This window comes from Astyanax mexicanus, chromosome 1 (genome assembly GCF_023375975.1).
Source record: "Astyanax mexicanus isolate ESR-SI-001 chromosome 1, AstMex3_surface, whole genome shotgun sequence".
Lineage (NCBI taxonomy): Eukaryota > Metazoa > Chordata > Actinopteri > Characiformes > Acestrorhamphidae > Astyanax > Astyanax mexicanus.
Window position 1 is genome coordinate 49,733,702 of NC_064408.1, and position 25,396 is coordinate 49,759,097.

At 36.3% G+C, this 25,396-nt stretch overlaps 1 protein-coding gene across 1 annotated transcript in view; it reads left to right on the top strand.

The window, feature by feature from the left end:
* gabrr1 (gamma-aminobutyric acid type A receptor subunit rho1) overlaps positions 1–25,396 on the top strand; it is a 62,464-nt gene that overhangs the window by 10,478 nt on the left and 26,590 nt on the right. Inside the window, exons 2-4 of the mRNA XM_007255209.4 lie at positions 16,940–16,999; positions 17,176–17,282; positions 25,221–25,288. Of these exons, the coding sequence (XP_007255271.2) occupies positions 16,940–16,999; positions 17,176–17,282; positions 25,221–25,288 (235 nt within the window). The remainder of the gene's footprint in view (positions 1–16,939; positions 17,000–17,175; positions 17,283–25,220; positions 25,289–25,396) is intronic.

Genomic DNA, 25,396 nt, shown 5'->3' on the forward strand with positions numbered 1-25,396 from the left:
CTGACCCTTGTTGCTGCTATATAGAACCATTTTATATATAAGGCCAACATTTTATATCACAACTATTTTTTTTTTCTGGTCAATACAAATTTATTTTCAATATCAAAATGAAAATATAAAATCCAAAGAAACACAACTAAAAAAAACTCACAAAAGATGTTTGGACCTACAAACCTCATGTAATACATGGCATGCAGGTAATACATCATGTGTTGAATGACAATGTCAATGACTGGTTCTGTAAATAATGTATATTAAAATATTGGAAATGTGTTTAAGTAACAGATCACCATCATTATAACATTTACATTTACATTTAAATAAACAGCTCTGAAAAAAGAGACCACTTAAACATGAGTTACTTTGATTTTACCAAATTGAAAACCTCTAGAATATGATTAAGAGAAAGATGGATGATCAAAGCCATCAAACGTAGCTGAACCACTTGAATTTTTGCACCAGGAGTGACATAAAGTTATCCAAAAGCAGTGTGTAAGACTGGTGGAGGAAAACATGCCAAGATGCATAAAAAATTTATTTAAAACCAGGGTTATTCCACCAAATATTGATTTCTGAACTCTTGTTTTCTTTGCAATATTTGAGGTTTGAAAGCTCTGCTTACTTTTTGTTATTTCAGCCATTTCTCATTTTCTTCAAATAAATGCTCTAAATGTCAATATTTTTTTTGGAATTTGGAAGAAATGTTGTCTGTAGTTTATAGAGTAAAACAACAATGTTCATTTTACTCAAACATATAACTATAAATAGCAAAATTAGAGAAACTGATTCAGAAACTAAAGTTAAAGTGGTCTCTTCATTTTTCCAGAGCTGTATATTACCAATTTTAAAGTACTCTCCAGCTCTACTTCAAAGAATAACATAGAAAAACATGTATGTGTAATTGAAGAACAAATTGAAAATGGCAAATAACAATTTAAACTATGTTAATTCAGTTATCATAGTTCTATATACACAGTAAAATCATTGCTTTATCCAAGTCACTTTTGGAGACACCCCCTTCTTTGTTTTTTTTTTAAAGAGCATAGATATTCTTTATGTTCTACAACTGATATTAGTAGTTTCAAGTGACAGAAAGTTTGTACTTGGCTTTTGCTGTTTAATAAATCACAGAATGACTTTCCAGGGACAGTACGCCCCTTCTTCAGTTACTGCAGGAGCTCACACACTCAGACAGGCACACTGCAGCTAATTCTGAAGAAATATCAGCCCCCATGCTTCATAGTCTTTGACCTGTATTGTTAAATCATCACTCTCTTTCACAGAAGCCAAAGTCAAGAGAGCAGCTTGTTATTCAGCTGGTGCACAACCAAGAAGCACTGTAAGTTTAGTGTTTTGGCAAGCATGGCTGTGTGCTAATATGATGTTCTAAATGGGTCAACCGGATACAGTTTATTCTCTGGCTATTTTTATTTTTGTGTCATCATAGACACATACTCAGAAAAAAAAGCTCCAGGTGGAGAATTCTCATGGGGTTCCTCAACTTGTCAGTTTATGGAAGCTTCTGGTGTAAAAGTGAGAACTATCACAGAGGATCTGTAAATATCTAGCAAGGAATGGTTCTACCTGAAACCAAACATTTCACTGAACAGTGAGACAGATGTTATGTCACATTGTCTTGTTAGAATATGAGGATGTGGAGGTGCGACAGAATTCAGTGTCAGAATTCAACATAGAATCTCTGTCACATGCTTTCCCTTTTGTTCCCACCACATGTTGAGTGACATGCTGATGATGGTGGAGAGAAATCTACACCCTCCCAGCATTTATCACTATATTTATTAGAACAGCAGGAGACAGTAGGATCAGGTAGTGCAGTAAACATCAGTAAGTACATTTAGCAGTCAAAATCTGGACAAACCTCTTCTCACTCAATGTGTTTTTCTTTCCTTTAATGATTCATGATTTAGATTGTCATTTTAGTATTGAAGTAATTAAAGCTATACAGGAACACAGGTGGAATTATTTTGTAACAGAAAGCGATACCAAAACCAGAATATGTTTTAAACTGTATTTTCTTTTAAATTGACACATTTATCTTTAAAAACAGATCTGCACACTCTTGGTATTTTAATCTCAGTGTCTCTATGAGGGAGAATCACCTGGCATAGTTTTCTCAGAGTCTTGAAGGAGTTACTGGAGGTGCTGAACAATAGTTACTGCTTTTCTTTCACTCTGTGAAGCTCCAGCTCATCCAAAATCAACTCAAATCACCATCTCAGTTTGGTTTAAGTCAGGGGATTGTGGAGCCCAAACACTTTTTTTTATTAGGTAATTCCACATCTGTTTTCATGTTTTAATAATCAATTAAATGAATAAACAAGGAAAAACATTAAATAAGGTGTGTTCACTAGGGGAGGGTGATATGACCCTAAAATAATATCACAATATTTCATTGTATTTTTCGCGATAGCAGTACTCTTGCCTTTATGACAAAACACTGAATTAAAAAAAAAAATCAAGAATACACTCCTGCAACAAAATGAAAATACAATTTTATTATTGCATAGGATACAATATGGTATCTAACTGATATATTAAAAATTACAAGAATTTTATTTTTTATTTTACAAGATTTGTAACTGAAGTCAATCATCCAGCATTTCATGATACTAATAATGCACTCCAAATATCTCCATATATCCAGGATTAAAGTAAAATGAATAATACTGGACGGATATACTCTATCTCTAGTAGATATAAAATGGGAAATGAGTAAAATGCTAAAACAGCAAAAAAAAAGGGGGGTACCCTGATGTGATAATTAGGGGTGGGTGATATGGTACCGATATTTCAGGGTATAATATTGTTTACAATGTTTAAAAATGTTGGTGATATAATTGCAAACAATACGATATGGCACAACCATAATGTCCACACTTTTGACTGGTACTGTATAATGAATACAGGTTATAGCATCCAGCCCTGACAGATCGTAAATCTTAAAATCTAGTATTGGATGACGTAAAGCTTTTAGGATATTTGCACTGGACATTTTGCTACAAAGTGTTTTTTATTTATTAATTTTTTTTTTAGAAAGTATTTTTTTATATAATAAATAATAGCTTAGATATTTAAGCAATGGGACATAGTTACTGGTTACTTATTTGCTGCTAGGCTATTTAAAAAAAACAGGGTATTTTCATGCTAAAATGAGAACTTAATGAGAAATTAAATTTAATTGTATGAAAGCAGACTGATATGAGCTTTTTTATTTTATTGTCCACTCAAAAAAACTAAGAACTAAGTAAAAACCAAGTAAAACAATTAAACAAAACAAAAAGATAAAAAAAACAAAAGCAAAACTAAATAATGTTTTAAAATCCAAGCGCTAAAGGCTAACGCTTAAGCTAAAAACAAACAAAGGCTTTGTGATACCCCTGTAGGCTAGCAGCTATAGCTAATGGCTGTGGCTAATTACAGCCAAAGGATACTGTCAGGCTATGATAAGCTGAAGTTAATGATTAAAGCAAAGTCTAAAAGTAAACAGGGGAAAAAGGAGAGCAAACACATTCAGAGTAGAGCAGGAGCACACAGGCTGCGCAGAGCAGCATAGAGGATCTGTATGAAATCAGTAAAGACTGTAGTGAGCTACTCAGGAAAGCATAGTGGGAACATTGTTGAGAGTAAGGTGCATTCACAGTCATTTTACACAGAAGCGAAAGTGAAAATTATACATGAATCCTGCAGAAAGCATTTAACAGATTATGTGCCCTATCCTACACCCTGCTCAAAGCATGATGCAATGCTCATTGCTATCTTCCACCCAATCAACAATCTATTTTCACACTTTGTGTCTGCCCAGTTAAAATTGCAAAGAGGCTTGTGAATATGTCTATGCTGATGGGCGTGGTGGTCTGGAAGTAAAGCGTGTTCAGGTAAATCTTTGGTGTATTTTGGTGTATTCTTGGCAGCGGAAAACACAGGTGCGGCACTGACTGATTTGAACCCTGACAACAGTCCACTGTCAGATGTTCATTGCTATCTCGGTAGCGCATGAGCACACATGGCCCTTAAAGGGAATGGCAAGTGACATGCTGATTGGTTTAATGCACATTATGCCCAAAACACACCCATAATCATTAAGTTTCGAGTCGCTCAAGGCCAACACCTAAACCAAGATGCCCGGTGCATGGTTGATGCCACGCCTATAGATCTAAAAAAAGGCCCTAGTCACTTAGGTTGATTCTGCACTAAAGATATTTGTGCTTTGTTTCCAGGTTTAGTGTAGCTGAAGGGTTAATATACTCATTGATTCCATATGAGACTTCTTCTGTTCATTTATTGGTTCATTCTTTATACCGGCCTTTAACAATGTGTTCATTGTGGAAATTTGATTAACCATACTACCCTGATCAGCAGCAGTAGTATGGTATCTGTGTGAATTACTGTGCATCAACAGTGATGGTCCTTCAGCAGTCACTCATCAGTGCAGGCAGTGTGTGTAGATCAAAGTGTCCTCTGCATAGGAAATGAAGTGAACTGCATTATGTGAAGTATGTCAAATGAGTGAAAGTGAGCCTTCTGGGTACATTAGATGTGCTTCACACATTTCACAGCTCCTGCCAGAATACTGCAATCCTCTGGATATTATAGTCATCATTTATAGGACCGCTGCAGTGTCACTTAATGCTACTGTAAGAGGAGACTAAGTAGCAGTTCTCATGGCAGAAAGGTTTTTCATGTTTCAGTGATTATGTCCAGTAGCCTTCTTTCCCCCTTCCAAACCCTTTTATAGAGAATGTACTGGAGTGCCTGTTGTGAGCTGATGTTTATTCTTAGCTGAGAGAACAGAAGCTGGGCCAGTGTGAACAGCTGCTGAAGCCTGACTACGTGATTTAAGCTGCTTCTGTTCTGAGGCTTAGAGTTCAGGAAACTGTGTAATGGTAATAATGTTCTGCCTGTTGTAGGAACTTTTGATATGAGTTCCAATTTATATGAGCTTGTTTGTTCCTTACATTAATCATTCCCTGTTCTTTTTATTACTGCATGAATATTGATAGAACACTGATAAAATATTTATAGGATTTAGGATCTAGTTTATCACACAAAAAAAAATACACCAGTTGCTTTTTGGATACAGGATCTATACTGTTTTTCTTTTTACGTATAATTTGTGATTAATCTAAAAAGTGATTATGTTCCAGTTTAATGGATTTTCCTATCTCTGTAGTTTGGCCTCCTGTTGCTTTATAATGATGTAATCATTTTGTTTTGTTTATAAGTATAGGTTCTCTTAAATATTTTTTTTTTGTAAAATACTTACAAACATAACCATTTTGTAGCAATAATACTGGCTAAATCTCATATTCCTATTAACTAAATAATGTACAGCATGAGTTGTGGTTTCTTCAGGTAAATTCATGCCTGAATATAATTGGCTTTCCAGTGGACACATACCAGTAGTTCTATATTAGGGTGTCATTACATGGCCTGGTGCACTACATGCAGATGTTTCATATTTCATACAGGGTACTAATAATTTCTCTAGGGCTGGACCCGAATATTCGGGTATTCGGATATTTGTTCGTTGAGTAGGTATTCGGTTTTTAATTTTGGTATTCGGATATTCGTTTTTTTTCTCCTTTCCAGAGTTCCACCTCACTCTAACCACTTCTGTTTTCGCGGGTCCCGTCAGAATATCTTGCGCGCGGGACAGAACTGAACTGTTATTGGCTGGAGCGGGAGTTTAATCCAGACGATGCGGGAGCAAATTAATAAATAGTTAAGAAAACTGTAATAATTGTAAAAAAAAAAAAAAAAACCTAAAGAAAACTCTCAACGCGCAGGATGGACCGACACACACACGCACACACCGATGGTGTTTGGACTGGGGTAAGGAACGGACCACACTATTCAGCGCTGCTGTTTTAATAAATATATAAGTAAATTTGAAGCATTAAATGTAGTTTATTTAATTTATATTAGGAACGTGGGGCGGGAGCGGCAGAAATGTGTATGTGGCGGGCGGGCGCGGGATTAAAAGAAGCAATTTTTTGCGGAGCGGTAACGAGACAGAAACGCGGGAGCGTGGAAGAGTGGGTTTAAAAATCAGTCTCGCGCAGACCTCTATTATACATGATAAAAAAAACGAAACTGATTTATATAATAAAACGTAAGGGGTAATGTGGCAACAGTAGGGGCTAAATCGGTTACAAAAGCCTGGCCTACAAAAATGATGTCTGAACGAATTTCCTCTTATCTAATATAATTTAAAATGGTTTAAAAATATAAAATAATTTCTAAGCAAACGAAATATTTAATATTGAGCTTATAGCCCAAGTGCAAAAATACAAAATCAGTAATACAGCTATGCCCTGCACAATCCTTAAACCGAAATAGACCAAGTACAATAACGTCATTAACAATGACTTTCCTCTACTCTAATATAATTTAACATGGTTTAAAAATATAAAATAATTTCTAAACAAACGAAATATTTAATATTGAGCTTATAGCCCAAGTGCAAAAATACAAAATCAGTAATATGCCCTGCACAATCCTTTAACCGAAATAGACCAAGTACAGTTTACAATGACTGTCCTCTAATATAATCAACAATGTTTAAGAATATAAAATACTTCCTGAACAAACGTTTTTTTTGTTTGTTTTTTTAAGCAAATAGCCTAAGTGTGAAAACACAAACAGCAATTTACAGGGCTGGCTTGCGCAGCGGAGAAACCGTGCAGCAGCAGCCTCCTAGCCTGCTTACGCAGCGGATAAGCCGCGGTGTGGGGCAGCAGAAATTCCGGGATGAAAACACAAAGAAATCTGGGCTAAAAACACAGAAAAAATATGGGGTGAAAACACAAAAATCCGGGATAAAAACACCAAAAATCCGGGGTGAATATGTCTCGTCGGTCAGAGCAAATTGAACATTTTTCAGTGGATTAAAGGGGCCGTGATTTGCTTTTTTTTATTTTTATTTTTTTACCTCTTTTTTTAAAAACGAATATTCGAATATTCGCTTCGAATCAGTGCCGAATATCCGGAGCTCAAAAAACGCTATTCGGGCCAGCCCTAAATTTCTCCCAGTTTTGTGTGCACTGTTAAATTATGGTCTTAATGCAGAAACAATGTTTGTATATTTTATTTGTTTAGTAGTCTAGTAATTTGTATAAAATGTTTATTAGACTTTTTTTTTAACATTTGTGGATTGAGCAAGTCTGCCAGAACGACCACCCTTAAGATACACTGAATGAGAAATTGCCAAGTAGAAAAATGTACTACAGCAGATAGTAGCCATGTGCTCAGGTTTTACCTGATTATGCAGGACAAGCAACTGGTATAAACAGCAGATACTCAGCAGGCGCTGCAGGTTTTTAAATTGTTTTTTCTGGTTTACAGTTCCGCAGCAGTAGAACGCTTAGTTGCCTTCTGTAAATGTCCTCCATTGCTGCTGTCTGTGTCTGTTTGCATCGACACTATAATTGTGAATTAACTGAGCATCAAAAAGAAGTACAGTCTGAAATAGGGTTGCAGCGGTAACCGGTTTCACGGTATACCATGGTATTAAAATGCACGGTTATCATACCGTGTGTGTTTGCTTATTACCGGTAAAACGCAAGCCAGCGGAGAAACTCACCCGCGCATGCGCAACTCTGCTCCGCTTCAGCTGCTCAGCACACAGCGGTGAGAACAGCAGAAAGTGCATCAGACTAAACAAATCTCCGCCTAAAAAGAGGCTAAACTAAAATCAGCAGTGTGGGACTATTTCGGATACCCGCCGAACGCACCCGAGGATGATTATCCGATTTATAATCAATGTGGCCGTAAAGTCACGGCTAAAGGTGGACATACATCAAACCTGTTCTCCCATCTCCGAGAACACCACCCCGCTGTGCAGCGCAAAGTATGTGTTTAGTTTATAATTTTAATCTGAACATAAATAAAATCTCTTTGTAGTCGTGCACAACCCATGCGGTAAGCGCCCACAAAAGCGCTGAGTTATCCGAAATTTGGGCACGTGGGTACAGGCGTGAAGTGCGTGCTACGATGGATTCACGTGTCCGTGTAAAGGTCCTGGCCGGACTGGACGTGAAAGACGCCATTCATTTACATGCGTTCATTTTCAAATTCTGACGTGCCTGTTTTTCATGTGTTAATACCAGACTCAGAAATAAATCCCCTCTTTCTGCAGTATCTGGTTATATACCAACTTGGCAGTAAAACGGACGTTTACAACAGTTGTTGATCAGACACTGACCCAGGCTCAGTTTATCAGATATTAAATAATTTAAACTTAAATAATTGTACTGAATATTTTAAATACAGGATCTTTACTTTTTAGAGTACATGTAATGTGTGTAACTTGTGTGTGTGTGTATGTGTGTGTGTATATATATATATATATATATATATATATATATATATATATATATATATATATATTTTTTTTTTTTTTTTTTCTTCTTAATGCCCTTAAGAGTAGTGGAAAAACCTTCACCTTCACCTGATGGTGTACAGCTTATTTTTTTTAAGGAGACATTATCTATATAATTGTTCCAGGTTTCTACAATAAATAGTTAATTGAACAAAAAACATTTGTTGTAATTTCTTTAAGGGTCAGTTTAATAATATATGTAACAAACTGTGATACCGTGATAACTGTGATACCGCGGTATTTTCTGAGACGGTTATCATACCGTGAAAATCTCATACCGTTGCAACCCTAGTCTGAAGTATAATAGTTGATGCATGAACCGACAAAACATATCATGATGGACTTCAAACCTGATCAACTGGATCTGATAGGGAAATCAGTTAAGTTTGGTTTTGAGTTGTGTCTTGTTTGAAAAAGAGAATGATTTAAAAATAGGCATGGCTGTTTACTGACGTAAAAAATCTGAAGCGTGTTTGGAGAAGTTGTTTACCACTGATGCAGCAGTTGTCATTATCATGGTCATTAAAAAAGTTTGAGAAGACTTTTGCTTGGACAGATGGTGCATCATCATGCTGGCAGCAGCTATTAAGACTATGCTTGATCAGTGTCCAGAAAGTCAGCCTTGGTGTTCAGAAAACAAAGAGGTTTTTTTATTATTCTTCTGGAGAAATAGAATAATTTAACATTGAGTATTAATATGCTTCATTTAATAGTGTTCTACATACAGGTTTTCCTGGGTTTAAAGAGTTTAAAATGGGTTAAAACAGGTTAATGCAGCACAAAAAAACTCCCTTGCACAAATTCCCTTTCATACTTACAGTTCACACACACACACACACACAAATCCGTCGTTACTTCTAAGTGACAGTGGTGTAGGACCTGTAGTGCCCTCAGCTCGTGCTCTCTGAGTGTTTGTCACTGTAGATCTCGTCTTATCCCTCTCTCCTGGAGTTCTTCTCAAGTCACAGACCTGCAGAGGCTCTCTCCCACTGTCATCCTTTATTTCCACATCTCTTCTTGATGTGTATATATGGGGGGTGATGCCTCCTCCCAGCAGGGAAAAAAAACTCCTGTGGATTAAATTCAAACAAAACTGTCCCAAGAGACATTCATGTCAAAACTCCTAATATGTGCAGAAGCCCTGAGGAACAACTCAGCATTTAAAAATACAAACAGCAACTTTAAATAGACTGTAGTCAAATTTATCAAAAGTATTAAAAATAGAAAAGACACTTTTAATAAAGTGCATCAAGACCAAGTTTCTTTCACACAAGTATTTGCTCACTAATCATTTTGTGAGGAACATTATTCTGATAACATGTGGGTCAATATCAGTATAATTTGCCTTTTGTTTCCAAAGAATATTTGTTTATATTTTAAATAAATATAACCTTTTTTTGGATGTGAGGTGTGGAATATTATCCCTGTATGCACGTTACGTTGAATGATTTCTTTGTCATTAAAACATAATTTTCTAAATAAAAAATATTTATGCATTTAAATTATCTATTTTTAATAAACGATCAAGCCTGTCAACACTGTAATCTTGGAATTAATGCCCCTTTAAGAAAGAAATCTTTGACATCAGTGACTTTACAACCATCACACTGTTTCAGTTTAAAGCAGCACTAGGTAGGATTTCCTTGATTTTTGATCTTTTTAAAGAAGTAAAATTACAGCTTGAAACTCACTGCAGAGCTCCATTGAGGTGTAATAGGAGGAATAGCGGTGCTCTCGTGTCTGTGCCGGAGCTCCTCTGAGCTCAAATCAGACTCTGTAAGTTTTCAGAGGCGGCCGCGACCAACGCTCGCGAGAACTGCGACCTGCTTTCCGACCTTTAGTTCTAACAGTTCTACAAGGACTACTGGTTCATTCTTTACAAACTAACATACAGACACTCTGGCAGAAGCTGGAAAAAGACCGAAGATGTCTGTGAAAGCCAGAAAACGAGAAAGAGAAACTAATCCGCCTGAAACATTTATTACACTCTGCAACTGTAAGGGGAGCCCACGCGCACAAAATCTCAATCTTGCCTAGAGGAGCTTTAAAAGGGACAGAAGACACTTGCTGCATGTTAAGCAATTAATGAGCTGATCGTGATATCATGATATTCAATACATTTAGAACATTTGAATGTCTCATAATTAAAACTAAAATATATTTATATTTCATCCAAGGTACTGTAAATCCAATTTATCTGGATTCAGATCCAGCAACTGGGAAGATCACTAAAGGACTCTGAACTCTTCGTCATGTTCAAGAAACCAGTTTGAGATAACATTTGCTTTGTCACATAGCGCAGCAAAGAACATGTAACCATTATAATGTGATAAATTGTGGTGATGAAGGAATGCACATAGTCAGGAACAATATTCAGACAATGGTTTTACAGATAAAGATTGGTATCATCAAGCCCAAAATGAGCTAAGAAGGCACTTCACACACAATTACTCCTCCTCCACTAGCCCGGACTGTTGACACAGAGAACATTATGTCCTCAGATTCATGTTGCTTAAGCCAAATTTAGACTATAGCATATTAGCAGAAGTCAGGTTATGGGGAGCATGTGTTCACTGCAGCCTCAGCTTTCTGTTCTTGGCTGACATAAGTAAAACCTGATTTAGTCTTCTGCTGTTTCAGTCCATTTGCTTTTAGGTTTAACATATTGTATATTCCGAAGTACTTTTCCATATGTTTTTTTTTTCTTTATATACACCATATTATTTAGTAAACACCTAAGTAAACTTTTTACTGAAAGTCCGATTAGATCAGCAGTTCTAGAAATGCTCAAACCTGCCAATCTGTCACCAGCATCTAACCAACCAAACATTTAAACACCTATCCCATGTCAGTAATGGTTTTTACACATTATCTTCAGATACCGATATGGAACTGATTTGATCTGTTTAAAGTGTTTAAGTTAAAAAAACATTTACATTTATTATTTTCTTCCATACTTACATTCGTGCAAAAATGTAAACAGTCATATGAAAAAGTTTGGGCACTCCTATTAATCTTAATCATTTTTAGTTCTAAATATTTGGGTGTTTGCAACAGCCATTTCAGTTTGATATATCTAATAACTGATGGACACAGTAATATTTCAGGATTGAAATGAGGTTTATTGTACTAACAGAAAATGTGCAATATGCATTAAACCTAAATTTGACCGCTGCAAAAGTATGGGCACCCTTATCATTTTATTGATTTGAATACTCCTAACTACTTTTTACTGACTTACTGAAGCACAAAATTGGTTTGGTAACCTCATTGAGCTTTGAACTTCATAGCCAGGTGTATCCAATCATGAGAAAAGGCATTTAAGGTGGCCAATTGCAAGTTGTTCTCCTATTTGAATCTCCTCTGAAGTGTGGCATCATGGCATCAACTTGTTCAACATAGTTGTTCAGGGGAAGGATACAAAAAGTTGTCTCAGAGATTTAACCTGTCAGTTTCCACTGTGAGGAACATAGTAAGGAAATGGAAGACCACAGGGACAGTTCTTGTTAAGCCCAGAAGTGGCAGGCCAAGAAAAATATCAGAAAGACAGAGAAGAAAATTGTGTTAGACCAGTCAAGAACAATCCACAGACCACCTCCAAAGAGCTGCAGCATCATCTTGCTGCAGATGGTGTCACTGTGCATCTGCAAGCACGCCAAAAACAGAGTCGCCTGAGGTGTGCTTTTGCTTTTGCATACCTCAGGCAACTCTGTTTGCGGCGTGCTTGCAGAAATGGCTTCTTTCGCATCACTCTCCCATACAGCTTCTTCTGGTACAAAGTGCGCTGTATTGTTGACCGATGCACAGTGACACCATCTGCAGCAAGATGATGCTGCAGCTCTTTGGAGGTGGTCTGTGGATTGTCCTTGACTGTTCTCACCATTCTTCTTCTCTGCCTTTCTGATATTTTTCTTGGCCTGCCACTTCTGGGCTTAACAAGAACTGTCCCTGTGCTCTTCCATTTCCTTACTATGTTCCTCACAGTGGAAACTGACAGGTTAAATCTCTGACACAACTACTTGTATTCTTCGCCTGAACAACTATGTTGAACAATCTTTGTTTTTAGATCATTTGAGAGTTGTTTTGATGAGCCCATGATGCCACTCTTCAGAAGAGATTAAAATATAAGAAAACAACTTGCAATTGGCCACCTTAAATACCTTTTTTCATGATTGGATACACCTGGCTATGAAGTTCAAAGCTCAGTGAGGTTACCAAACCAATTTTGTGCTTCAGCAAGTCAGTAAAAAGTAGTTAGGAGTATTCAAATCAATAAAATGATAAGGGTGCCCATACTTTTGCAGCGGTCAAATTTTGGTTTAATGCATATTGCACATTTTCTGTTAGTACAATAAACCTCATTTCAATCCTGAAATATTACTGTGTCCATCAGTTATTAGATATATCAAACTGAAATGGCTGTTGCAAACACCCAAATATTTAAAACTAAAAATGATTAAGATTAATAGGGGTGCCCAAACTTTTTCATATGACTGTATATAAGGTCCCTGTCAAATCAAATTAAGCGCTGAAGAGTTCAGCACTTCAAGCAATCAGTGTCCTTTCCTGACCTTGCATGTTTTTCAAACTGGGCTGGAAAGAGCATCTGACTGAGCATTTCCTCATTTTACACTGTCACTATTTTTAGGATGTCAACCCCACATACACCCACTAAGTAAGGTTAGACTGCTACTAGACAGTAGATTAATCTATTATGGGATATGATTTTGTATGATATGATGACCCAGACCATATTTTATTGTTGCGTAATAACATTGGTTTGTCTCTATCAGGGTGTTGTTGTTTTTTTTTACTGTATCCTGTGTACTTTGCTTTGTTTTGTTTTTTTAGTAGATTTGAAAAAGTCAGAGGACTTATTCATCCATAACTTTAATCTGCTATGACCTTCAGCGGGGAGTATTATTCCCAAAGCTAATGTTTTTTTTTTTCAGTAGTGGAAGTGAAGCAATATGCTTTTGTATTGTTCTGTGCTGTTAGTCTGAAGCAGATTTCAGTGGCTCAGGAAACAGTTTATATCGTCTGCTAATGGCAGATGGAAACTTGTGAAACGAAGAAAAAAGCCAACATCTGTTGCGATTTCTGACGAAGCTGAGGGGCTGTTTATATCAAATGCACTGTGAGCTGCCAAGATTAGCGTGAAATGAGCGCAATGCCAGCCTAAATTTTCAAAAAGAGATTTGCAGCATGCAGCATGTGAGATATAAATGACTGATAAGACACTCAGAATGTGACGTGTTATTAATTGCTGCGACTGTAGATCAGTTTTGCTAAGAAATAAGCCTTCCATTCTCACTTACAACTAACAACATCTCAGTTTTGTAAAGAAAACTGTGTATTTATTATATTCTTACATAGTAAAACCAAGACACAAAGATCAATAGTAGTTATTACAAACAAAACAGTCATATCAGTAGGGCTGCAGCTATAGATTATTTTAGTAATCGAGTACTCTACTAAAAAAGGAATCTATTAATTGAGTAATCAGATAAAACATAAAATAAGAGATTTCATAAAATAAGAAATTTCACTTAATAATGAAGGACCAATTGGTTTAACATACATTTCCACATTGCAAACACAAATAGAAATAAATAAAACACAAAATAGACATAAATACCACAAGTAATAATTTAATAATTAATAGTTTAATAAATTAAGTTAAATTATTTTAACTTATGATTTCTTGTATTAAAGTATTAAATATGGGGCATTAATTAATTATAAAGGCATAAACATTGGCTTAATGTTGTGCATCTTAGCTAAATGACAATACAGTAAGTTCATGGCCGTGCACTCCGGGCAGAGTAACTTTATCTCAGCTAACTTTAACATGTATTTATTTATAAATTCCACAGTGCTGTTTACTGATTACATAAAACCTGTATTAAGTCTAGAACTTGTCTCCGTTCTAATAAACTAACCACACTTTAGACAGTATTAATAATAATCAACACCCCACAGCGCTGTTATGTTATTAAGGTACATTAATGTTAATCTGATTGATTTATTATAAGTTAAATTTACCTGCTCTCTGCTCTAAAAACCTCCGCCTCCTCCACCTGCTTCCTGTTTGTGGGTGATGTAACGCTAAGCGCGCTATTTCACATTAAAAGTCTGTGCCAAATTCCGTGCTCTGCGTTTTAAAATGAATTACTCGAGTAATCGTTTCACCCCTACATATCAGTACATAAAATTATATAAAAGGTCCATTGCAGTTGTTCACAATAGCATATATAGTTGCAAGATCTTCATCTAAGTCCCAACAATAGACAAACACAGTCTTGCTTAAACTGATACCACAAAAAAATACATGTTAACATTCACAGTGCAGGGTGGAAAAGTATGAAACCTTTGGATTTAATAACTGGTTGACCCTCCTTTGGCAGCAAAAACCACAACCAAACGTTTCCTGTAGTTACAGATCAGACCTGCACAACAGTCAGGAGGAATTTTGGACCATTCCTTTTTACAAAACTGTTTCAGTTCAGCAATGTGTGAATGTTAGCACGCTGTGTTCAATAAAACCATGCAAACAAATAATTGTTTGTGTGGTATTAGTTTAAGCAGACTGTGTTTGTCTATTGTTGTGACTTAGATGAAGATCAGAACACATTTAATGACCAATTACCAATGCAGAAATCCAAGTAATCCCAAAGGGTTCACATACTTTTTTCTTGAAACTGTACTTTAAACATCGTTTGGAGAGACTGTGTTGAATATTTATGCCTGTTAAAGAATGCTGAGGCCAGTGAAACTAAAACTAAAAGAGTTTTGCTATATTTTGTTTTCAAGCCAAATAAAAATGAAGACCTGCTGAATGATAACAGCGTTAGAGGGCATTTAGTCTATATATAGTCTCTCAGAAATAAACAGCCAACTTAAACCTTAAACCAACTTAAAAGTTTCACACTTGTAGAGGTTAAAATTGGTTCGGACACATGCTTAATATTTAATTTATATTACAAAATAGGATATTAGAAGCTAACCTAGTTAGGAATTACATGGTAATTATGACCCTTATGGAAAATGCAAGCTATAAGATAAGCCTGTGTTATGTTGTGAAAATTCTCCATGTTCTCTTCTCTCCTGATTATTACATTTATACAAATGTACAATTGAAAAAAATTCAGTACTTTTTATTCCGTCTTGGGGGTTTCCATACATTGTAAAACATGTCAAACATTTTAAAACATTTTTTTTCTATCTCTGTGTTAAGGGGATTATCATAATTGCATATTAAGGAATATTTATAGGAAAATGGTTTAACATGTTAAAGCAGCAGTTCAGAATATCTTTTCTTCTACATTAAAAATAGTATTATTGGGAGTTGGTAAGGGACAAAATATTCTAATGAACTGATAAGTGTTTTCTTTCCCAATCATCCCAGCAGCTTCATATACAGCTCTAAAAAAATGAGTTTCTTAGATTTTACCAAATCTCTGCAATACAATCTAGAGGGAGATGGATGATCACAAGCCATCAAACCAAACTGAACTGCTTGAATTTTGGCACCAGGAGTGGCATAAAATTATCCAAAAGCAGTGTGTAAGACTGGTGGAGGAGAACATGCCAAGATGGGTTATTCCACCAAATATGGATTTCTGAACTTGTTTTCTTTGCATTATTTGAGGTCTGAATACTCCGCATCGTTTTATTTTATTCCCATTTTCTGCAAATAAATGCTCTAAATGACAATATTTTTATTTGGAATTTGGGGAAAATGTTGTCTGTGGTTTATAGAATAAAACCACAATGTTCATTTTGCTGAAACATAAACAGAGAAACTGATTCAGAAATTAAAGTGGTCTCTTATTTTTTTCCAGAGCTGTATATTCATTCTAAAAACATAGTGGTCTGGTAGGGTTATTGGACGTAGGTTGGTTGCTCTCTACATTTTGACAGTGTTTAAATCTTAACAAAATAAACAAAACTATTTACCAGAGAGGTCTCCAAATCCCAAAATCCTCAAAATGTATGGACTGTTGCTTTAATCTTAGTAATAAAATAAATAAATGCCATTATTTTTTTTCACTTGAATCAGAATCAGAGTTGTGCTGACTTTAAATAATACTGCTGTCTGGTCACCAGTAGTTTGAGTTTAGTCCTTTGGTAGTGACAGACTGTCAGGTCATGTTACAGTTAATAGGCAGAACTTTCCAAAAAAAAAAAAAAGCAGAGAAAAAAGACTAAAGGAAATCCAGTCAGTAGAAATCATCAGAAACAGTGTTGATCTTTCATGAAGTGCAGTACCACAAACACTACTATAGGATTAAAATAGCATTTGCAGTGTTCTTGGACATCTAGTGATATCTAGTGACATCTTCTTCTGCTGCATATATGTATAAATACATATGCATATATATATATATAAGTGTGTATCTCTACAGTGTTGTTGTAACCTGACACATTGCAGTATGTTATGTATCTTCATATGATGCAATTGAATTGTTGATGTACTGCTTGTAAGCACCCTGTAACAAGCGAGAGCTTTGTGATCTAAATACGAACTTGTTCCAGGTCCCGAAGAGAAACTACAAGAACAGAGGGAGGAGTTGGAGGGAGGAGCAAGCCTGGAAGGTAATGAAATCTCTTTTTTTCTTACAGCACACACAGGAATTCATTTAGAGCATTCTTCTGAGGGCAAATTTATATTTTGCTCATTGTAAGCCTGCAAAAGTATTTTAAATGAACAGTGTTTGTGTATTATCTTACTTCTAACTAACAACTGCATTTACTGCATTGTTCTCTTACAGCCCCATTCTGAAGAGGAGCCCTGATATCACAAAGAATCCAGTGACCAAATCAGAACAGCTGCTCAGGATAGATGATCACGACTTCACCATGAGGCCTGGCTTTGGAGGTAGGACTTTAGTTCACATTTAAGCAATAGAACATGAGAGGGAGTGTGTTATCACAAATAACATCGCGGCTGTGATTTCGTCGTAGATCATCACAGCCGTGATGTTATTCATGATAACAGTTTTTTTTTTTTTTTTTTTTACAAAATGAATAAAGAAAATAAATCAAAGAACTTTAAGAAATTAAGAATGAATATGCTTCCGCCAAAAAGTAGTTCCACAACAACTGTAACAGAACTGAAACTTAACTACAAGACGGTGTATGGTTCATACAGACTAACACCACAAAAGTTAGCTTGAAAGCAAAATTGGGAATAAGTGAAGATGGTAACGTTAGAACCGTGAAATAACGCTAATACTCTCCTCTCCTGCTCCGTGGAATCGTCTTCAGGTGAACGTTGCGCATTTTTGAGCATTTCTGCTTGTTTTGCTGGGTGGTGTTGGTTTTAGCGGAGCAGGAGATTAGCGTAGCTTGCTTTAGCTCAGCATTAACTTAGCTTAGCCTAGCCTGGCTGGTTAGCAATCTGGCTGTCAGACGGCATTAGCCGAGCGATTTTCTTTCCCTTTTTTCCACGAAAGACGAGCCAGCGCTGCGGGCGAGGGTGCCGAGGCTGAGCGCTAGCCTGTGCTAAGCTAACGCTGCTGCGGGTGTTCTGTGTGTATACGCCGTTACTTGGCAACGCGTCGGCGGAGTGATACAAGTTTAGTGTGAGAAGGCCGTGATGTTATCACGAAATATCATCACGGCTAGAACACTTCTCAACCAATCAGATTGTGAGGTCGGAACTAACTGTTGTATATTTACAGATACAGCATAGAAACTGAAGTTCAGTGAAACATAATGTTAGATATGTAGAGGTGTTATGTAGAGTTGTTTAACACCATAGTTTTATATTTAAGCTATAGTAGTAGTAGTAGTAGTAGTAATAGTGGTAATAGTAGTATAGTATTATATTTGTTCTACAGTGGTGTAAAAGAAGTATTTGCCTCCCACAGATTTCTTTTGTTTTGGCATTTTTGTCATATGTACTTTTTTCAGATTATCAAACAAACTTCAATAGCAGACAAATATAACCTGAGTCAATATAAAAAGCACTTTTTAAATAATTTCAATTATTAAGTTAGAATTTGTAAATAATAACTTTCTCTGCCGTCCACTGGAGTCCCAAATCCTTAGAAATTACTTAGAAATAACTGTAATCTTTTCTAGACTGACAGATGATCAATGACTTTGTTTTTTCATCTGTTCTTGAGTTTCTTCAGATCAGGGTATAATGTGTTGCTTTTGAGATCTTTTAGCTGCTTCATGTTGTCAGACAGGTTTTGTGTCTGATTTCTTGATTCTACTGGTCTGGCAGTAATCAGGCCCGGTTGTGGATTGTAGTGAAATTGAACTCAGATTTCCAAAAAGTGTGATTAATCACAGTTCATTTATATCAGTTATATCAGAGTTAATTAATTTATAACACTTTTTCACAAAGGGCTAGATTGGTTTGGGTTATTTTTTTCCTGAATAAATGAATTCATCATTAAAAAAGTGCTTTTTATTATTACTTACTCAGATTATCTTTGTCTGGTATTAAGCTTAGTTTGATAATCAGAAAAATATCAGTACGACAAAAAAGCAAATACAAAAGAAATACTTTTTCACGCCACTGTATTTAAATATTCTCCTGCATTGTAGGCTATATAAAAATAGCAATATTCTCAGGTAGCTGTTTGTAATATATTTAGGAAACAACAGTTAAAGTTAAGGTCTGGAAGATCAAGAAAACAACCCCAGTTTGAACAGAAAAGACCCTCAGGAGAATTTATCAAACTGTTTTTTTTTGTGTGTGATAAACTGTTGTGCTGTATAGCCAACATAGGAAATTCCTTAGAAATAAGCCATTCCTGCGTTCTCACTACAAAATTTACTGTCAACATTTTCATGGGACAATCTAAGCAACTGTGATGTATTTTAGAAACAATTAATTAAAATAGAAGGTTTTGAATCAAAAGGATGTATGCCTGAAGGTATATTTTCAGAATGTATTGAATTACACCCCTTTATCTGTTAAGCATGGTGGTGGATTCATCATTCTTTGACCTTCTGTAGCAACCAGTGGCTTGAGAAACATTTCACTGATAGAGGGGAAAAAAGCCTTCCCTTAACTAACTACATCAAAGGGCTCAGTCTAAATGTTTTGCTATCGCCCCCATCATTAAGAATCTGTAAATAATCTTTAAATAAGTGGCCAAAGAATCTCACAGAACAAGAAGCTTTTTATAAGGAAGAATAGGTGAAAAATTCCCCAAACAAGAGTTGAAAGATTCTTTTTTTTCTATTATTTATTTGTCATCTTTTACTTTTCACAACAGCACAACATGTGCAGAAAGCACAAAGTGCCTTATAAAGGAGAAGAAAACACTCCCCCACCCCCCACCCCTGCAAGGAACAAAAAATAAATAAATAAAATAAAATAAAAAATTAAAAGCTGTTAGACCAGTAAAATGAAACAGAAACAAAGCCAGGCAAACTCAAAATCAGAGTGAATTATACAAGTAAAATATATAGTTAGAGGTCCGTAAGTGGCTGCCATATTTTCCAAAACGTTTCTGTTTTGTTATTTTGACAGTGAGTGCTCTGCTCCAGCCATAGAGTTTCATTCAGAATTCTTTTGAAGAGGTTAAGTGTTGGAGGTCGTTCATGGTTCCATTTCAGCAGGATACGTTTTTTTGCTATATAAGATATTATGCCCATCCTCTTAGCAGACACAGAGTCCATTGTCCCTTCAAGATCGGTACCAAATAGGAACTGTGCGGATGCCAAGTCTACTGAACTGTCCAGAACCTTGACAGTTACGTTATGTATTGCTCTCCAAGTGTTTTAATTTTTGGCAGTTCCAAAAAACATGAATGACCGATCCAGTATGCATTTTACAACAATGACATCTGGGGGATGTATTTGAGAACATTTTACTCAAGCGAACTGGCGTAAGGTACATCCTGTGCATGAATTTATAATTGAAAGATTATTTTTGAAACGGTTTGGAAGCCACTTGTAAGCAAGCCTTAGTCCAGTTTAGCGCAAAGCAAAGAAAATACAACAAAATGCAGATCTGCTTCATACAACACTTTTCAATGAATACGAGCTTAATGTTTACATATCATAGTGTTGGGCCTATCATTGTGATGAGGAGTTTGATTCCCATTGATGCCACAGTCTGAGAGTTTGAGAGAGTGTAATCTCACTTTCTCTAAATGGCTTTAATGGCCCTCCCCCTCCACCATCATTTATACTGCTTGCTAGCATTGGCATCTGTTATCTTAAATAATAGAATTAGCAGTTACTGATCTCCCTTAAGTGCGTTCAGCTGTCCAGGGATGCAGTGATGTTGCATATGCTACAGACTGAAAAGACGTTGTGGTCCATTGTGTAACTTGGAGGAAGCTCATTCTTTGCCGTTTCAGTTTATTCACACAGTGCATGATGGGAGGAAATCCAGTTAGCAGGTAGAATTGATCATGGAAGAAACAAAAAACAGTTAAGGATCAGCTCCTGTTTAGTATTGAAGAATTTAAAACCCACCATTAATGTTGTGTAAATGTCTGGCAGGCTTGGTGGGAAAACGTGGCCGTCTCGTGCTGGCCTTTTGATGACATAACAGCCTGAGGATTTCAGCCCGCAGGGTAGCGGCCAAGTCGAGTGATTTAATTACAGACGGGCATCCTACTAAGGCTCAGTGCTTCACTAACCCGTCTCTGACTTGGGTAATCTTCAGTGTTCTTACGTCAAAAAGCTGGAAAGCTGGGGGGGGAAATGTAAACAGAGAGTTCAAATCAAATGTGAAAACAGGACTTTTGTGGTTAAAAATGTTCCTCTGTCACAGACCATTTATGGACTTCTTGTCTGGAATCTCAGTGAACTTCTAAAGGACGACTTGCGTAAGACAGAGAGCATGCTGTAGTTTGTGTCAAGCTTCCCAAATTTAATAGTAACATTTATAATAAAAAAAACAGCTTGAGACTCTAATCTACTGAGAAGTGTCCTTTTGAACTATTTCATTCATTTAATTTCATTCATTTATACTGACTTCTCCAGATTTAGTTGGTTTTCTCATTTGAACTGAATTAGTGTATCAGTGGGATGCCTGTGATGAACTGTTTTATCTTAGTGATAAAACTCTTGCATGTGGTTTGCAATAAAATTGCTGAAGGGCAAGCATATTTTATGGGCTGTTTTTCTGTAAAACTTTATCGCATACATGGGTGTCACCAACATTAAATCTGAGAGGGACGTGCCCCCTTCACATTTCAGAATTATTAGTTTGGACCCCCCACATTCAACACAAAATAATATTTCTCCCAACGCTGTTTGTGTTGCGTCGCGAAAGAATCCATTCCACTCTGTCGATAGGAGAATACACATACCACTGAAAGTCCGTGCTGGATTTTCCATGTGGCTACAACAACTCACCAAAATAAGAGTGAAGTGAATCGTCAGTGCAATCAATGCATAGACAGTGAAGGCTGCTGGAAACTGGAGGAGGTAACGTCAGCCTCATTTCAATCTCATAATGTCCACCATTTGTTAAAACCTTATTTTTTTGGAATATTAATTAAGCCAGGGCCACTTTAGGGCTGCATTAGGAGTAAGCTTTGCCTCATTTACTGTAGGTAACAGTAGGTATTCTTGGTTGATGATCCATTGTATGCAGTATTTGCTCCCTTCCAGAAACAACGGGTGAAAAGGAATTCTTAATAAAAAAAGTTAAAAGTACTGTATTATATATAATCATCAGTGCGCCTTATAATCCAGTGTGCCTTATGTATGAATTCTACCAGTCAGGTTGTAATGAGCAGTAAAGCCACTCTGCTGAAGTACAGCTTTAGTCGCGGTTAAAAGGAGAAACATGGCGACACACTTGTTCCTTACTATTGTTGCTTAAAATGAGCCTTATAATCTAGTGCACCTTATGTATGAAAACAGACCAGATAATAGACGTTCATTAATAGTGTGCCTTATAATACGGTGTGCCTTATAGTGTGAAAAAAACAGTAAGCCAAAAGTTTGACTACAGGACAGTTTTTTTTCCTCAATGTAATGTTAGTGCAGTTGCCTGGCTTATCAAAGTTATGAGATGTTTAATCTACCTTAATGTTAGCTATCGTTTCATTTAATTTCAGTGATGACATAAAAAAACTATCATTGATTTTGTTTTCAGCAGTAACGTACTGTAACGCCAAGAATGAGGCCATATCTGCTGATGATATTTATTGATTCTCTGTTATGATTTTTGCTACTAGCATCAGCTAAGCTTATTATAGTGCAAAGAGCGCCACCCGCTGGTATTTATATTGCCATCAGGAATTATAGAATTACATCAGTTTATTGAGAGTTGAGTATTTTTTATCAGCAAGCATAAAATGCTTAACCCCTTAAAATGCCTTGTCCTGTATGCTACAGGTGTATGTTCCTACAGGACATTTAGAATTTAGAAGCTGCCTGTTCACTCTCTACTTCACTTAATAATTCCAGATAAGTAACAGGGATCAACCCAAATTCTGCAGGTTTAAAAAATGGATGTAAAAACTAGACCAACATAATGAAACTAAAGGTTTGGAGGATGTGAACTGTTTGATTTGTATTCGGGAAAAAAATTTGATATGAAAATGTTTAGGAAAGCCAGTTTTCTGATTTTATTCATTATATTTTGACATTAGCAAATTTACTTTTTTTTACTATTTTTTTAGATTATCTATTACCATTACAATTATACTTTGCAGTAATGTTCCTAATCAAACATTTTTAATGCAATGCTTAAATAGAATTTCTCAAGATTTAGTGGTGGTCAGGCAGACTATTAGACAAAAATCCTGGCCAAAATGTAAATGAATCATTAAATTAGGTCTCTTTTGTAGGTAAAATTAGGTGACACCTAGACCCACCCCAACAACACCCACATACAGTTTGTTCATCCTACTATTAATAATGCATTTGACTCCCCTGATGTCATATGAGATCATATAATAGACTAATATTATAATAAAAATCACAAATTGTTAAATCAGTGTTAGCGTGAGAGTTGGCATCTACTACTCTATTTTACGGTAAAAGATCTAGTTTTGGAATTTGGAAATATTTGGTGAGTAAAAATATCGTTCTCCTCTAGGCATGTTCAGTTGTTCAATGCAATCAATGATTAAAGAATTAGCACTCTTTACTGTCATTAAACTGCAGTACAACAGAATTCAACATCTGCATTCAACACCCCTGTGGCAATGAACACACAGAAGAGAGAGAGAGAGAGAGAGAGAGAGAGTAGTGATTAGGGCAGTGAGGATACACACCCGCCGAGGCAGACTCAAGCTCAGCATTCAGGGAGTAACTGAGGCATCGGGCAGTTGTGAGTGTTAGTTCAGGGCACTGAACCGATGACCTTCTTGTCCCAAGACCACTAAGTGGACAGATGTCTAAAATATTTTTTATACTAGTAATTAGGGATGTGCCATATCATATTGTACGCAGTAATAAAGTTTTATTTTTATTTTGTTGTCCTAGTGTATTCTTGAAGATTTATCTTGAAAATACCATGAAATATTGTTATTATTATCGTAATTTAAGGCCGTATCGGCCACCATACTAGTAATCAGGATTGTAAATACGTTACCATATTTTCCTCAAAACTGAATGTCTAAATTATAATGGATTTTATGATTATTAATTCTAGAAAGCTAGAAGTGTATATCATCTGCATATAAATAAAACATAAAAAAGAAACATAAAAGGTTTGCAAATTTCACAGTGTAGTATCTTCTGTAATATGTGTTCCTCAGACAGTCATCATTTTTCACCCCAACACAAGCCTTCCCTCTGATGAACTTTTCCAACTGTCAGCCACACTGCATTATCATGAGGACTCTGTGAACTTCTAAGGAGAAGTTTAATCTCACAATGCTGTTTCATGACAACAGCATAGCCGGTCTGCGATTGGTCAGAGCATTGCACAGATGGGCCTGGACTTTGAACCTGTTAGACCTCACCTTTCCAGCGCTAAGCCATGAATTTATGCCATGATTTGTGCTCTTGACCTGGACCCATTTTAATTTGAAATTAAAAAAAAGGAAAAAGGAAATCGCAGCTTTGACTTTCGGAAGTCCGACTGCGCTGTATGTAAGCACGGCGTTCCATTTCTCTGTACTTACACTGCAGGGATTTACTGGGTTAGGGGCTATGTGCAGCAGGATTATGGAGCGAGTGCTACTTCTTATGGCATTGTGGATTACGGCGAGTGATGTATGCATTTAAATCCTCAGTCATTTACATCCACATGCTATGTCTCGCTTTAGCTCTAAAGAGCTATGAAGATGGATTGAGTGGATTGCATATCAGGCCAGCGAAGGGCAGACTGAAGAGCAGACCTACTGAATTTTGACCTTTGGTGATAATGCTTCCTCTGTGACGTGTGGAATGCAAAGTAACAATTATTAGAGATGTATTGTGAGTGTGAAGGAGTGCAAAAACAACTCTAAAACCTAATGCATTGTGACATGCCAAACAAAGGTCCTGGAAAGCTAATGTATTCTAAGCTATAGGGCACAGTGACTTATTTTTGCTAGTATATGACTGTGTGGAAGCACTGTGACCTAATTGTGTCCCCCTGCCCTGGGGATGTGTTGAGGACTCACAGGCCACAAATATAAATTGCGGAAATAATGAATTTTGTCTGTGTCCACCCTGCCTCTGAAAACATTCACCAGGGCCGTGTGACTTCAGAGCAGGTCTTTTGATGACGATAAGTGAGCTGAACCGACATTTGCCTGCAAAAATACGATAGTAACTTATTATTATGATAATATACTTATTAATTAAGTAATTGTTAGAGATTCACTGTGATAGACAGTGTGTTTTGACTCTGATAAGACATATATTCAAATAAAAAAATCCCTTTTTTCAGGTCCAGCTATTCCTGTGGGTGTGGATGTCCAAGTCGAGAGCTTGGACACTATATCAGAAGTGGACATGGTAAGAGACTCTTGTTTATTTCTTAATTGACCACAGAAATGATAAAGAACCATTGCATGTCAACCAGTGAGTTTCAGCAGTGGGCATGCCCCATACAATGCTACAGGA